The sequence below is a fragment of the Podarcis raffonei genome, chromosome 6, assembly GCF_027172205.1.
Source record: "Podarcis raffonei isolate rPodRaf1 chromosome 6, rPodRaf1.pri, whole genome shotgun sequence".
Lineage (NCBI taxonomy): Eukaryota > Metazoa > Chordata > Lepidosauria > Squamata > Lacertidae > Podarcis > Podarcis raffonei.
The window spans coordinates 51,810,840-51,827,197 of NC_070607.1; the positions used below are offsets into that span (position 1 = coordinate 51,810,840).

Consider the following 16,358-nt stretch of genomic DNA (forward strand, 5'->3'; position numbering starts at 1 on the left):
TAACACCTCTAGTCTCCACTGTACAGATAGTCAAAGATGTTCCTCCTCCCTAATCCAACAACCAAGCATATGGCTATCCAAATTTCTGCTCCACTCAATAGAACGGGGCTCCACAACACAGAAAGGGTGGCACATGGATGCTGAAGCTCTTTGAAAGATTTGCCATTTTATGCCTCAAAACGCGTGTACTCTTCATGCCTCTCTGGTCCCTGAATTCTCACACAATCCTATGCATGCTTAGCGGGACTTGTTTCTGAGCAAAAAAGCACAGGATGATGCTCTTGTCTCCCTATCATGGTCAACAAACAGCCTAAAGGAGCAATCGTCTGCTTAAAGATGAAAAAACACATAACCGAAAAACAGTATAGAGTGAAGGAATGCGGGCTGGACTCGGAAGGAAAAGGGGTCGTTTCCATTCCAGGACTGCTATTTTCCCAGCTTCTCTCTCTTTTGATAGCAGCATCTAGTGGCTAAAGAGACAGTACCACGCCCTGCTCACCTCCTGTGATGGGAGCCTGAAGACTGGCCCGCTTCCTCAGCGGGGATCCGCTCTTGGGGGGCCCAGCGCCAGATGACATTTTTGCTGCCTCCTGGAAGCTCCACCGAAGTCTCGGAACCGGCGCTGCTGCCGTGCTCAAGAAAGAGGCGGGGACTAAGCTAGGCCACGCCTCTTGCCGCTGATGGATGGAGTGTGGTCCTCCCAGACCAGGGGTGGACAAAGACGCCCCCCCCCGCGCCTTCCTAAGCCGAGGATCGAGGTCGGATCCTGCGCTAGAGCGCACCTTGTCTGCTCCCCGATTCGTCAGTGGGGGTGCTGAATGAAAGGCAAGGCCTGCGATCCCTGTCCGCTGTTACTTGGGAGTCGGTCTCATTGGAATCGGGGGGATTTGCTTCCGAGGGAACAGGCACCAGGGGATCCCTGGATCGGCTGGTTTCCTTGCAGGCAGCCCAGACCGCTGCCCTCCCCCCACCTTGCTTCAGTCTCAGGCTCACAAACACCGCCTCTAGTGCGGGGCGTTTGGGCTCCTTGCACCGTGAAGGCCACACGCACGAGATCACGCCCCACGAGAAATAATTAATCCAGAATAACTACCACCCCGGGTTCCATTCCTCACTAGCACCCTCCTACCTGGAAGTACAGTTTGCATTACAGAGGGGGCGATATCACCATCGGTTAGTCATCCGATTGTTAAAAGTGAGGTGTGTTAACGCGATTTCGAACATACGCCCCTTCTTGATCCTGATCTTATCAGCCCGATGGCAGAAACGGGATTCTAGACACTACCGGGCTTGCTGTTCCCAAGGGGCAAAAGCAATTGCGGCATTCTTCCTGGGTTTCGAAGAAAACGCCAAAGGGTTAAATGAAATGTAAAGTCGGCAACACAATCGGGTTAAACCGAGGCGACTGGATCCCACAAAACTGTATTGAAAGATACTGATGGAAATCAACGGATTTGACGTGTAAGTGTCTCTCGAGCTAGCTTGTGCACTATAATAGGCTCCCGGGTCCTCTCCCTCCGCAACAGGCAACCAGCCAGACCCCTTTTCCAGGAGTTCGCTTCTACCGGAAGCTGTCTGCCTCAAGACCAGCCTCGACCACGCCGTCGGCCCAAGCAAACGGCGATGGCAGGGCAGGGAGCGCAGACAGCCCCCCTTCGCATTTAAACACAGGCCAACTTGGCACAATGGACCAGATTCCGAAACGCTTGGCTCCTCCCCCTCCGAGGCCTGCCGGGCTCGGCGGCTCCTGCGAAGATGCTGAGCGCCGCCCTCCGCACCGAGCTCGGCGGGCGGAGGCGGCGCTTGCTGCAGCCGAGGCGCGGCATCCTCGGCAGAGCTCCCCGGCCCTGATCCGCTGCGGGCATGGAAGCGGCATGCGAGGAGCGCCAATCGCAGCCGGTTTCCCTGCCCGGGGGGGTGGGCGAGTTTGCATAACCAGCCCGTTGCGCAAGTGCCACTTAGGGGGGTCGGCGGGGGAAACTTGGCTCGAGGGGACATCTTGCATTTTTTCTGTGGAGCCGAGCAGCTAACCTGGCTGCACGCGAGAGAGGCCGGCTTGGGGGGGGGAGGGAAGGGAAGTCGGTTACAGGAGGCAAATGGCGGCGGAGCAGCCCTTGCACTTGAAGCGAGTTTCCGGCTAACTACGATTATTCCCCGCGAGCGCAACGGACGGCAGCCGTCGCCTTCACCCCAAACTCTGGCCAAGCGACCCTGCTTCACGGCGCCTTTAAACGTCTGCCCTTGCGCAAGAGATCTGCTAGGAAAGACTTCAGCTCGCTACATCCGCTTTTTACACACACACAAAACTTTCCAGCTCTTTCGCCTGGAACCGGCTCCGCCCTGGAGATCTGAACCTTGCGCGCGGCCCTCCTTCCACACCCAGCCGCCCGCGTTACTGGGCTGGGTAACTGGTGGGGCACGGGCGCCCCCCGGAGCTCCTCTGGCTGCGGCCGCCTTCACCCTCCGCTCCCGCTTTCTTTCAGGCATGGCCCGATGAAGTTTCGGGCTGCGCTGTAAGAAAGGAGGAGGGTCTGCGGGGCAGCAGTTCGCGGACCCGAGGTGCTTTGACGGCGGCGCGGAAAAGCCCTCGCGTCGTCCTACCTGAAGCCATCGCGGCCCCTGCGGAGGCGTCGGGCGGCAGGTACCGGGAAACGGAGGGGGGTCTCTTCTTGCCGAGCCGCCGCCGCCCCGCAGCTGGAGAGGAAGCCGGCCCCTGGGAGCGGGGGCGTTTCGCGAGCACTTCCTGGCCCAAAGTCCCACCCCGGAGCAAGTGCTCGGCTTCTTTCTGAGAGGTCCCCCCGAGAAACTACTTTGACCCGGCTGAGGGCTTCAGGGCGGCCGAGTGCTGGCGGGGAAGGTGCTGCTGTCACTGGCCCCGAGGAGAAGCAGCCGCATTATATAAGAGCAGAAGTGAAGATGCTACACCCACTGGGCATGCCGGCATTGCAAAATCAAATCGTGGCGCACAGGTAGGGCGGCCCAAGCCCCGCCCCGTGGCCGGCGCCAGCGGCGGCGCCGAACAAAGGAGTTTTATCCGGCTTGTGGAAGTGCCGCCATCTCGCGGCGGTGTAACTAGAAGTCAGCCGCGCGTCAAGAAAGGGTGCGAAATGTGCCATATCCCCCCCACGCGCACAAAGAATCTTGGGAACTGTAGTTTCTCCCTCAACGCGCTACATCTCCCAGCCAACTACAGTTCCCGGGGTTCTTTGGGGGAAGTACTGTCCTTTCAAGGTGTTATGTACTGAAGTTCTCACCCAGGGCCAGCAGGGGGGTTACTGTAGATAGTTTTCACTCAGGTCTACATATGCAAATAAGGGATTGAAAGTGACGTTCAGTGATTGGATAGTTACAGAAAATGGTTACTGTTCTAGTGGAACTCTATATAAGTAGGCTGGCTGAACCCTTCAATTCAGTTCTGTTCTGGCCTGTGAATAAACAAGAGCTGTTTTAAGAATCGCTTTGTTGTCTGATATGTTCACCCACAACTTAACACAATGCATGGTGTGTGCCTCTTGAAACTGACCTCCTGAACGAAGGAACTGAGAAGGGAAACTGCGACCTGAAAGCGCCGAATTGCAGTTCTTTGAGAGGTTCTGCGATAACAACTGTAACTTGAGTCAGGATAAAGTTCAGTCACGTGCACACACACTTTATTTATTCATTAGCTCATCCAGTGCCAGGATGCCTGATTTATCATCAACAACGGTTTACCCAATCGCCAGTGTTAGATTCCCTTCTGTACTTGCCGCATTTCATTTTCGTCTGACCTCACAGTTCAGAATCCCTTCATCATTTGTATATATAACCTGTGACTCTGGGTAACACTTCACACATCTGATGAGGTGGCTTCTGAGTTAATGCCAGAATAAGTTCGTTGATCTTTTAAAGTGCCACGGGACTCTGTTGTTTTTGCTGCAACAAACCGCTGTCCCTCCGGAAAGTGAAGTGTGCAGTCCTCCCCGGCAGGGCTTCTCAACAGCAAAGTCTCCTGGCATTTTTTAAAAAGTGGAGTTAGTGTTGTGATAAATTACGTGTTGGTGCCCTTCCCTTTTAGTCATAGGGACATCATTCATCTTGAATAACAGCTCCTTTTCATTTTGAATTAATCCAGAACAACAAGTCTTGCTTAACATATCACCTGGATTACTGTCCTCTAGCCCCAGAGTACCAAATGAAAGAAGGGAGTGGGGAGGGATTTAGAGGACATGTACAACCCCAAACAAAGGCAGAATCAAGCTGCAATCATAATCATACTTAGAAATAAATCCCCTGTATTTAGACAATAATTAATATTTATTCAATGATATCAAGGACAATAAAGATTCCATGGGAGAGTGACCAAGTAATGAAATCACAGATACAGCTTTGGCATTAAAATGTAATAAACACAATAGCATCTGGTTTCATTTAAAAATGTTTTGCACTTTTAGTTTTCATAAAACTTGCATGTTTACTCATGTGGGCATTTTCTTTCTTTCATAGGGGAAAAAAGAATTTGTATCTTTGTGTTTCCTAGTAATCCTTGGCCTCATAACCCAGTGTTCTCCACATCTTGTGCAGGCATTCACACAGCGTGTGAATTGCTCTGCAGCGCTCCATAAATCATGCATGTCACAGTGAATATTATCAAAAGTTATACTGTACAACATACAATCTGGAGTTTAAGGATAGTAGTCAACGTAAGTTTTATGCAGAGTAGATATATTGAAATGAATAATTTTGTTCATGAATTTCAGTGGATCTACTGTCCCTCAGATACTCAGAGTAAAATTTGGTTGAATGCCACTCTAATATATTTGTCCTACATACATACATAATTTATTTGTATGCCACCTTTCCACAGTTCAAACCGTGTTCAAGGCCGTGTTACAACATGAAAAAAATGCATGACTACAACATAAGTTGTCATAAACAATAACACATTTTTAAAAATACACAACCAAACTGAACAATTTCCAAATATGATGTGCCCCTCGTCAGCTGACTTCCTAAGGCCTCATTTTTTGTAAGCCCTAGAAAAACTTGTAACACAGCATACCACAGTCTCATGAGTCATGAAATAAAAGTTTCTATTTTCATTCTGAAATAATATTTTCTACATTTCTCGAATTGCATAATGGCTCACCTTAGGTGTTTTCCATTATGCCTGCTTTTATTTTTATTTTTTTTGCTACTTTTAAACATCCAGCCTCAGAAAGGGTCCCATGTACATGTGTGAACTAGGACCTATGTATTTTGGCACTAATCTGGAAATCTACCGGTGGAATTCAGCACCATGCTAAGGCAGTTGTTCTGTCAGCCCAAGCATTTATGTTTGTGGGTGGGATATTGTTTTTGCTTGTTATGTATTTTTATGTTGTGAATCTCCCTGTGATCCTTGGGTGAAGGGTGGTACAGAAATTTAATAAATAAAAATAAATCTATAAAATGAATGTCTGTTTTTTAAAAATGGTACCCTCTAACTCCTACAACCAGCACTGTTCTTCTCACTAGAATAAATGTTTCCAGTTGTTATTATTGTGCTTTATCGCACCCTCCTCGTTATGCACTTAAGAATACCAGGACTCATAGTCCTCAAGAGAGCATGTCAGATAGGGGAAGCACAAATCTTTCTGTTTTTCAAGCTACAGGTGAACTTAAAAGGCACTAGCACACTTTCTCTGTTCTAGCGAAGATCCTATTGTTCAGAATGTTGTTCTCAACACTGGTTCTGATTGGCTCCAGCAAATCTTATCAGATCTGGACAGTAAGGTACAAAGCTAAAGGAAAATTAATTTAGCATCAGTTTCATGGTCAGGAGGTTGCAAAATATGTGCTGCGTTGCATCACAGGTGCAACCAGTTCTGCTTGCCTTCAAATAAGAGGGGGAGGATTAACTCTGTCCTGGTCAGCAAACCAGACCAGCCAAGAGCTCAAATGCTTCTTTGGCGGGTTGCCACCTTTTTGTGTTTTCATTTATTTCAATATAAATTCAAAATATTACCAGTCATACATTTTCAATATGCTCACATTCTCAATTTCATGCACAGGAGAAGACATTTCTGTCAAGTAGCTTTTAAGTACTGTACATCACATTTTACATCCACAAATATAATATCAGTTCTTAAAAAGGTAAAGGTAAAGGGACCCCTGCGGTGTTTATTAATTTTGTCCAGTTAAAATTCCCTCAACCTATATTGCCGTTATAATGATTTTTATATTTTCAAAATAATTTGTCTCAAAACCTCCTTGATTCTACTACCCTTTTTTAATCCAATAAATTAGCTTTGCTAGTTTGATCTACAGCTACTTCCAATATCTTCCCTTCTTTCATTGCTGGGGCTTCTGCCTTTCAAAAGTTCTGTGCAATTAAAACTTTGGCTGCTATTAAGAAAGAACATATTTGTTCATTTCCTGCTTCTGCATCTTTCACCTTTATGCACCCTACCTTTCATTGGAAAATGAGGAATACAGACTCATCCCTGCAGATAGCTAGCAATTCGTAGGTTCTCTTGCATAAGGTTAACCACCAGTCGGGGCTAGAGGGTATTTCCTTGAAGCATCTACCTAGGAAGACATGATTAACTGGAGCACTGCATTTGTAGAGTGATAAAATCTTACAACGCACCCATTCACTACTCATGCACCTAGGCTTATGTGCCATGTCTTGTAATCAATTATGTAATCAATCAAATGGTGTGCGTGTGTGTATCTTGTAATTGATAAGTATTTTATTCAAGTTGGCACCACTGGGCAAAGCTGCCATACGAAGACGCAGGAAGGGACACTGTGTGGCTGCATGTTTGCATGGAAGCACAGGGACTGGCAAATAATCCTCTAGAAAAGGATGCTTTGGAGAGGGATGGAGGAAAGGATTGCCAATCTCCTTAAAGAGGAGGAAGAAGAGGATATGGGGTAGGTGGGAGATGAGGAGAACTGTTGTTTTGGAATGGAATGGCTCCTTACTGTTGAGATTCAGGAAAGACCTTGCCTGAAGTGACACTTGTCCCCTTAGTGGTTTGTCTCCTCATGACTGGAAAGTTTATATTGAGCAATAATGTTGTGGAAGATCCCTCTCCCTCTGTGTGTATGTATATAAACATCTGCAGCAAATGTGGTGAGGTTGCTATGTAGCTCCTAGGCAAAGCTACAAGGGAGACTAGGTATGCTTTTGCTCGACTTCCCAGCCCAAAGGAGGAGTAATTTAGAAAACAAAGAGAATAAAATGTATTCGCTCCTCCCACAAACTACTTAAACTCAGGAAACATTTGTAAAGGATAAGGTACAATTGTTGAATATGTGGGCAATCCAGTGCACATCGCATTGGAGTAGGTCAGAGGCAGTTTTAGGGTAGCCTGACCAGTCCGGCCATGGTGGGCACCGGTGCCACAGGGGCCAACGCAACAGTTATGTAGAATGGAGTACGAGGAATGGGGGGTACCAAATGTTAGTGTTGCACAGGGCACCATTGACATTTGAGAGCCCAAAGTCCGCCACTGAGTAAGTCCAACTGAATTCAGCAGATCTTAAGGAAAGAAAGACTCTTTATCATTATATGGTGTGAAACCCTTTTGATCGAATCTTGACAATTAAGATACAAAAATGCATTTGCAGACGCAAATATTACTATTCACAGCATCATCTTCTGAGACACCCAGCACGCAGCAGTCCTCCCTCCAATTAGTGAGGTTCCATTTTTAGGTATCTTTTTACTTTCTTGGGCTCCATGATCACTGCAGATGGTGACAGCAGCCACGAAATTAAGAGACACCTGCTTCTTGGGAGGAAAGCAATGACCAACCTAGACAGCATCTTAAAAAGTAAAGACATCACCTTGCCAACAAAGGTCCGTATAGTAAAAGCTATGGTTTTCCCAGTAGTGATGTATGGAAGTGAGAGCTGGACCATAAAGAAGGCTGATCGCCGAAGAATTGATGCTTTTGAATTATGGTGCTGGAGGAGACTCTTGAGAGTCCCATGGACTGCAAGAAGATCAAACCTATCCATTATGAAGGAAATCAGCCCTGAGTGCTCACTGGAAGGACAGATCGTGAAGCTGAGGCTCCAATACTTTGGCCACCTCATGAGAAAACTCCCTGGAAAAGACCCTGATGTTGGGAAAGATGGAGGGCACAAGGAGAAGGGGACGACAGAGGACGAGATGGTTGGATAGTGTCTTCGAAGCTACAAACATGAGTCTGACCAAACTACGGGAGGCAGTGGAAGACAGAAGTGCCTGGCGTGCTCTGGTCCATGGGGTCACGAAGAGTCGGACACGACTAAACGACTAAACAACAACAATTTTTAGGTATCAGGGCAAATAGCCAATGAAAGAGGTCTCTCCCATCAACTTGAGCTACGACCTGGTTGATAAACATTTCAAGGACAATTTGAGTTCTGCACCACCAAAAAGAAAAATATATGCATCCTTTAAAAAAAGAAGACCCCAATCTGTATAATATTTGCATATGGTAATGTTTAAGTATATGTGCAAAATTAAAAATAATTACTATAATTTAAATATAAATACAATACTTCTTGTCATAATGGGGAAGACACCCTGTGCCTGTTTAGTCTGATGACCAGTAGATGCTAACTGTTGATGGGCAATGTCTGCTCTCCCTTTTCATTCCTTCTCTTTAAACCAGACTTGGGACACCCTCAAATAGAGGGCTGTCCTCTTGACTGCCCTTCAAAATAGAGGACTGTTGGTACAGACTTTGAAGGTGACCTTTAAACTACAACTAATCCAGAATGCAGCAGATAGACTAGTGACTGAGAGTGGCTGCCGAGACGACATAACACCAGTCCTGAAAGACCTACATTGGCTCCCAGTACATTTCCAGGCACAATTCAAAGTGTTGGTGCTGACCTTTAAAGCAGTAAACGGCCTCCACCCAGTATACCTGAAGGAGTGTCTCCACCCCCATCGTTCAGCCCGGACACTGAGGTCCAGCTCTGAGGGCCTTCTGGCAGTTCCATCACTGCGAAATGTGAGGTTACAGGGAACTAGGCAGAGGGCCTTCTCGGTGGTGGTGCCCACCCTGTGGAATGCCCTCCCATCAGATGTCAAGGAAATAAACAACTATCTGACTTTTAGAAGATATATGAAGGCAACCCTGTTTAGGGAAGCTGTTTTAATGTTTGATGTTTTATCGCTTTATTATTATTATTATTATTATTATTATTATTATTATTATTCTGTTGGGAGCCATGCAGAGTGGCTGGAGAAACACAGCCAGATGGGCAGGGTATAAATAATAAAGTATTATTATTATTATTCACAGTTGAAATATTTATTAATTTTTATTTTTCATCCACATATTTAGGAGGCTTCACAACCACACAACTCCACTCTAATGCTCCCTTCGTGTGTTTACTGCTACTAGTTATTTTCTCCTCACCTATTTAGGTCTCCGCCCCTCACAGAAATCACAGGAGGCTAAGCAAGGTCCATAAATTAAGACAAACAAATTTCAGTGTCAGGATTAGAAACCTGTTTCAGGCAATTGCTTTGTGAAATCACTTTAATCCTTGGACCGAGAACGGGGTATTTTTAGAACGCCAGCTCCGAGCAAAGGGAATTCCACATGCTCACCAACATGTGGCTGCTTTCAAGGCCTGGTGACAGACTGATTCTACAGCAAAACCAGGGGAGCAGGTAATATAACAATAACTGAATGTCGACTGGAACATACAGGAGCTATAATGAAACTGTAGAATAATCCGCAGCTGGGAGGTGAGCATGTGCTATACATGGGGAGAAAAAGCTGGGGACTGAGCCATCCATCGCTAGATCACAAAACAGGCCTAGTGTAGAGCACACCCTTCTGTACCCCCTGGTTTCCCAGCCAAGCTGTTCTCCGCCCCTCACCTGGCAACATTTACCAGCCTCCAATCTATTGTTTTTGCGTTTGTAGTCAGGAAGAGGGTTCTGCAAAAAAAGGTGATCTCCCTTTTTCCAGGAGAGGAGGCAACATGATCTGTCCAAGGTCACAAACAGTTATGCCCCTGATCACCACTCACACTGTCTTTCCATCAAATTGTTTGTTGATTAAAGAAAGGGGGGGGAAAGCACATTCAAAGGATATTTCGCCCCTCAAAGAATTCTGGGCAACCCCTCATAATGTTACAATCCCCAGGGACCATTTATAGAGTGCAAAGAATTCTTTTGAGGGCGGGAAATGTGGTTCGAAAGTGCTATAAAGCCATAGTTTGTGTTCAGATTTACAACCCGCCCCATCTCTCAGGTTCAGAGGAGGTCATATTGCAGTGTTGTTCTCCACAGCAACCCAGAAGATGGGGATCACCATTCCCATTTTTAAAAGATACAGAAATTGAGGCTGGCAGATCCTCATACGTACAAGACCGCCTAGTGGGCCCACAGTTGAAGTAATATCTGAAATCAGATCTTATCTTCCAGCACTTGGTACTGGGAACACACTAATCTGAAACCTGGGAGAAACTGATACAATAGCCTATTAATAGTTTTAGCCCTTTAAAACCATACCTGCACAGAGAGCGGTGCTGCCGTTTCCCTTCTTCTCCCCACACCTCAGCCAAAAAATGGCTAGGATTTTCTTTGCAGAACCTCCAAAGAAATAAAAAAAACACCATGCAGATGTTGGATGGCTATAGATGCTTTAGTTGAGATTCCTGCATTGCAGGAGATTAGACTAGATGATTATTATTATTATTATTATTATTATTATTATTATTATTACTACTACTACTACTACTACTACTACTACTCCCGCCCACCTGGCTGGGTTTCCCCAGCCTCTCTGGGTGACTTACAGAACATATAAAACATAATAAAACATAAAACATGACCCTCAGGGTCCCTTCCAACTCTATGTTTCTATGAACATCTAATTCCAGATTCTAATTGTGGGCTAGATGAATATAACAATTAGTGGCCCAGATGGGATACACATCATATTGCTATCTTTTTCCTGATTCAGAAAGGAAGATCCGGACTTCCGGAGGCGGCGCAAAACCGTGATGGCGGACCTCTTCGAGCTCTGAAGAGGGGCACCGCAGAAAAGGGTTGCTCGCGACGGCGCAGCGGCAACCCATCAAGATAAACCACGGGCAGAGTGAGTCCGTGGCCGTGGGACCCGGCGGGCACCTGGAGCGACCCCGAAATCACAAAAGGAACCCCGTAAGGGGCTCCGGAGTGAAGGAGGGGGAGCGGTGCTGTGGGTTCATCGCTCTTTCTGCGGAGGCGAAGCCGCGCGGCTGTCACGGATGAGCGCTGACCTTTCTTCCAAGAAACATCGGGCTGAAACATCAAACCCGTGAGTAAGGACCTAAGATTCTACAAATCAAATCGGAAAATTTGGCTAAAAACGGGAGACGAGAAAGAGGAAGTCCGTCTTCCGACACTGCTTTCAAGATCAAAGCAGACGGTCTAAAGAGCGGAAAGCGCTGTGAACAGGGAAGCTTTGAAGCTTTAAATCGGGACTTTCGTGCACATTTGAATTTTACTTTTAAAGAATAAATACAGCATAAAATTGACCTGGAGCGGACACCCCAAGGGCAAGGGAAGACTCTAACCCCAAATTCCCGGGTGGCCGGGTAAAGTTGTTTAAACTGCGGAACTGTTGCAAGCTTCCAGATACTTTTGTAACTGGATAGTGTAATTTTGAGCTCACCTAGCTGAAGTGGATACAATTGCAGGCACCTTGCTGGAACTTTGTTATATGTTTAAAAGGGCTCTGCAGGACCTTTCTTTTAGCGTGCTGGAACTAATTTGCTTTTAAAATTGTTTTTAAAGTTGGAACAAAGAGACTTTAATTGCGGAAAGTTACCTTCTTCTTACTAAAACTTTGGTGGCACTCCCCCTAGAGGACATTGGGAATATAGAGGCCTGGGAAAGTTTCTCTGTTTACCTTCTCTCAATAGACTGTTTTTAATTCTGGACTTGCCTTTCCCATGGGATTACAACACTTGACCTTGAACGTTGACTGATGAGTGGCACAGGAAAGACAAGAGCAGCCAAAGCTAAGGAAGCTAAGGAGAAAGAGAAAGCAAAAAAGCAAGCACAGCTTTTGCAAACAACTTTAACTCAGGGACGTAGATTATCAGTTCCAGCTGTGCTTGCGACACAAAAAGTAGAAACCGAAAAGCCTGAAAAATCTGAAGAGGAAGATATGGCAGCAGGAGGAGCTGAGGCAGTACTGAAACAAGTTTTGGAACAATTGTCAGCAATAAATCAAAAAATTGATAACCAATCAACAAAAATTGACCAAGCAACATCCTCGATCCAGAAATTGACAGATCAGGTTTCCCAACATACCCAAGCAATTGAAAAATTGCAAGGAGCAACAGAAGAGAATCGTAAACTGGCAGGGGAAGCCGTTCAAATTGCAACATCAGCTAAAAAAGAAGTCGAGGAAGTTAAAGCGGAAGTCAAGCCTCTTCATAAACAGATAGGGGACCAACAAACCTATCTCTCGTTGGTGGAATTGAAAAATCGCGAGACCAACCTCAGACTAAGGGCAGTCCCAGAAATTGAACAAGAAGATTTGAAAGGACTTTTGACAACAGAGTTTACAAAGTTCTGGGACTTAAAAGAAGAAATTGATTTCAAAATTGTATCGGCTTTTCGGTTGGGAAGATTAGTAAGAAAAGATAGATCCAGAGACTGCTTAATAGCTTTGAGATCAAGGGAGGAGAGAGACAAAATACTAGGCCTACACTTCAAAAACTCAATTGTGATACAAGAGAAAAGGGTGGAAATTTACCGAGATATTCCTAAACAGTTATTGGACTTGAGAGCCACCTACTCAGATTTGGCTAAGTTGCTGAGACTCAACACAATTCCTTACAGGTGGGAGTTCCCACAAGGGCTATCATTCACTTACAAACAGAAGAAGGTTAAAATAAGATCACCAGAGGACTTACAAAAGTTCCAGCACGATCACGGAGAAGACCTCCAAAAAGAAGCAGCAGCTAATTGGCCTATACCCAACCCAGGTGGAGCAATACCTGCACCTTCGGAACCAGAGGAGAAAGAAGATACACCGCTCTAGGTGTAGCAGAATAGTTCAGGATGTCTCTGCGGCTACTCAGTTGGAATATAAATGGCGGAAATTCCCCGGAGAAAAGAAGGAGGTTATTTCACATATTGAAGAAAGAACAATTGGACATTATTTGCCTACAAGAAACCCATGTGACCAGGCTCCACAGGAAGGTTTTGGTAAATAAAAGATTAGGCCAAGAATTTATTTCGTCTGACAAAGTAAAGAAAAGAGGAGTGGTGATCTACGCTAAGGAGAGCCTGATACCCAAATTTCTATTTAAGGATGAACAAGGAAGAATTTTGGCAATTGAAATTCAAACCCAAGGAGAAAAAATATTGATATTAGGAATTTATGCCCCAAATGACGGGAAATCAGAATTTTTCAAGAAGCTGCATGAGACGTTGCTGGACTATCTGGATTATGCTAACATCATAATGATGGGAGATATGAATGGAGTGGTGTCTACACATATGGATAAGTCTTACAACCAAAACTTAACATCAGACGGCAGACTGCCCAAAACTTTTTTCGAACTGACTGACAATCTGGATTTGATCGACATATGGAGGACAAAGAACCCCCTAGGTAAAGAAGGAACTTTTTTCTCTGAGGCCCACCTGTCTTGGTCAAGGATCGACCAAATCTGGACCTCCAGGGGGCTGGCACCCAAGACTAAAAAGGTGGAAATCTGCCCAAAAACATGCTCCGACCACAACGCCTTGAAAATAGAACTTAGATTAACTCAACCCGGTTCCTTCAGATGGAGAATGAATGACACACTACTAAGAGATCAAGAGATTGTGAAAAAGGCCCAAAAAACATTAAAGGACTATTTTGAGATAAATCTGAATACTACAGTTGAAAAAAGAACGATCTGGGACGCAAGCAAAGCTCTTATGAGAGGGTTTCTGATACAACAGAATTCAATCAAGAAAAAACTCTGGAACGGAAAGAAGGACAAAATATTGGAGAAAATACACCAAGGAGAAAAAAAACTGAGAACCAAACCAAAGTCCAAGGAGGTGCTGAGAGAAATTAAATTCCACCAAGCAGAATACTCAAAATTGATTAATCAGGAGATTGAATGGAAAATAAAACAGATGAAGCAAAGATCTTTTGAATCAGCAAATAAATGTGGAAAGCTGCTAGCTTGGCAGCTGAAAAAAAGACAAAAGCTAAACACGATAACAAATCTAGAGATTGATGGAAGGATCGTACAGAAACCAGAAGAAATTAGGAGGTGCTTCCACAGATACTTCAAAGAACTGTATGCACAGGGGCCCCAGAAAGAATCAGAGATAGATCAATTTTTAAAGATAAATGGACTATCAAAAATAACTCAAGATAAAAGATCAATCTTGAACTCTACAATAACCTCACAGGAAATTGAAGGTGCCATTCAGAATATGCAACTAGGCAAATCTCCAGGCCCGGATGGACTTACCTCCAAATATTACAAGGTTCTGAAGGACTATTTGATACAACCTTTGTTGGAGGTATGTAACCAGATTATGGATGGGAAGAGGGCACCAGAAACGTGGAAAGAAACCTTCATCACATTGATACCTAAGTCAGAATCTGAAAAGACTCAGCTTAAAAACTACCGTCCCATCTCACTCCTAAATGTGGATTACAAAATATTTGCAGACATTTTGGCAAATAGACTTAAAAAAGTCTTAAATGAAGTAATTCATAAAGACCAAGCTGGCTTTCTCCCTGGTAGACATTTATATGAGAACACTAGAAACATCATTGACATTTTAGAACTTTTGCAGACTAACAGGAACACAAGGGCGGTGTTAATCTTTATTGATGCGGAGAAAGCATTTGACAACATATCTTGGATGTTTATGAAGAAGAACTTGGAAGGGATGGGAGTGGGACGGGGGTTTGAGAATGGATTACATGCAATCTATTCAGAACAAAAAGCTAAATTAATAGTGAACAATGTGGTGACGGAGGAATTTAAAATTGAAAAAGGGACACGACAAGGGTGCCCTCTATCCCCTCTGTTATTTATTTCAGTCCTGGAGGTGCTATTGAATATGATCAGAGAGGACCGGTTGGTACAAGGGATAGAGGTCGGAGTGAAACAATATAAACTGAAAGCTTTTGCAGATGACCTAGTTTTGACACTGCAGGAGCCAGAATCCAGTACAAAAAGAGTTCTCGAACTTATATCTGAATTTGGTCGGGTGGCGGGATTTAGGTTGAATAAACAAAAAACTAAGGTTCTGACCAAAAATTTAACAATTACAGAAACAGAGGGGTTTCAGAGAGAAACAGAACTGAATGTGGTTAAAAAAGTGAAATACCTTGGGATCTATTTGTCCTCCAAGAATTTGAATTTATTTAAGGATAATTATGAGAAATGTTGGTTGGAAGTTAAAAAGGATTTAGAAATTTGGTCAAGATTGAAACTTTCCTTGTTGGGAAGAATTGCAGCTATAAAAATGAATGTGTTGCCGAAAATGTTATTTTTGTTTCAAACCTTACAGATCGTGGACAGAGTGGATTGCTTTGGAAAATGGCAGAAGGATATATCTAGATTTATCTGGCAGGGCAAAAAGCCCCGAATAAAGTTTAAAATATTAACAGATTCGAAAGAAAGAGGGGGGTTTGCCCTGCCGGACTTGAGGTTGTATTATGAAGCTGCAGCCTTCTGCTGGCTGAAAGATTGGTTTTTGTTGGAAAACACCGATGTCCTAGATCTGGAAGGTTTTAATAATGCTTTTGGATGGCACGCATACCTATGGTACGACAAGGTTAAAGCACATAAATTGTTTAAAAGCCACATTGTCAGAAAAGCAATTTTTGCAGTCTGGATGAAATATAAAGACTTACTAGAGAGTAAAACTCCGAGGTGGCTATCACCAGTGGAGGCCAAGGCCCGAAAAAGACCCAATATGGAGGCCTATTGGCCGAAATATTGGGAATTGACTGAAAAAATTGGAGACAATTGGAAGTTGCAGAGCCAGGACAAACTAAAAAATAAGGTGCGAGATTGGCTACATTATGCTCAAATTCAAGAGGTTTTCAAAATGGACAAAAAAGTTGGTTTCCAGGTGGAAAAGTCGAAACTAGAGACAGAACTGTTAGAACCAAAGACAAAGCTGTTATCTAGAATGTATAACTTGCTGCTTATGTGGAATTTACAGGATGAGACAGTTAAATCTGCTATGATTAAATGGGCACAGGATGTTGGACACAACATTATGTTTGAAGACTGGGAAAGGTTATGGAACACCGGAATGAAATTCACGGCCAGTACGGCCTTGAAGGAAAACATTATGAAAATGATATACCGGTGGTACATGACCCCAGTCAAGTTAGCTAAGATACATCACCTGT

At 44.6% G+C, this 16,358-nt stretch overlaps 2 protein-coding genes across 4 annotated transcripts in view; one reads left to right on the top strand and one right to left on the bottom strand.

Annotated features, from left to right (window-relative positions):
• Window positions 1-3,070, bottom strand: part of AMPD2 (adenosine monophosphate deaminase 2) — a 48,995-nt gene extending 45,925 nt beyond the window's left edge. Inside the window, exon 1 of one of the 3 annotated variants that reach the window (XM_053392829.1) lies at window positions 2,602-3,070. In XM_053392829.1, the coding sequence (XP_053248804.1) occupies window positions 2,602-2,611 (10 nt within the window). In that variant the 5' untranslated portion in view covers window positions 2,612-3,070. Of the gene's footprint in view, window positions 1-499; window positions 1,401-2,601 lie in introns of those variants that run through there. The other 2 variants (XM_053392828.1, XM_053392830.1) reach the window with 2 other exon arrangements.
• A 6,360-nt stretch (window positions 3,071-9,430) lies between these two features.
• Window positions 9,431-16,358, top strand: part of GNAT2 (G protein subunit alpha transducin 2) — a 30,452-nt gene continuing 23,524 nt past the window's right edge. The window contains exon 1 of the mRNA XM_053392835.1: window positions 9,431-9,640. The gene's annotated coding sequence lies outside the window, so the exon portion shown is untranslated. The remainder of the gene's footprint in view (window positions 9,641-16,358) is intronic.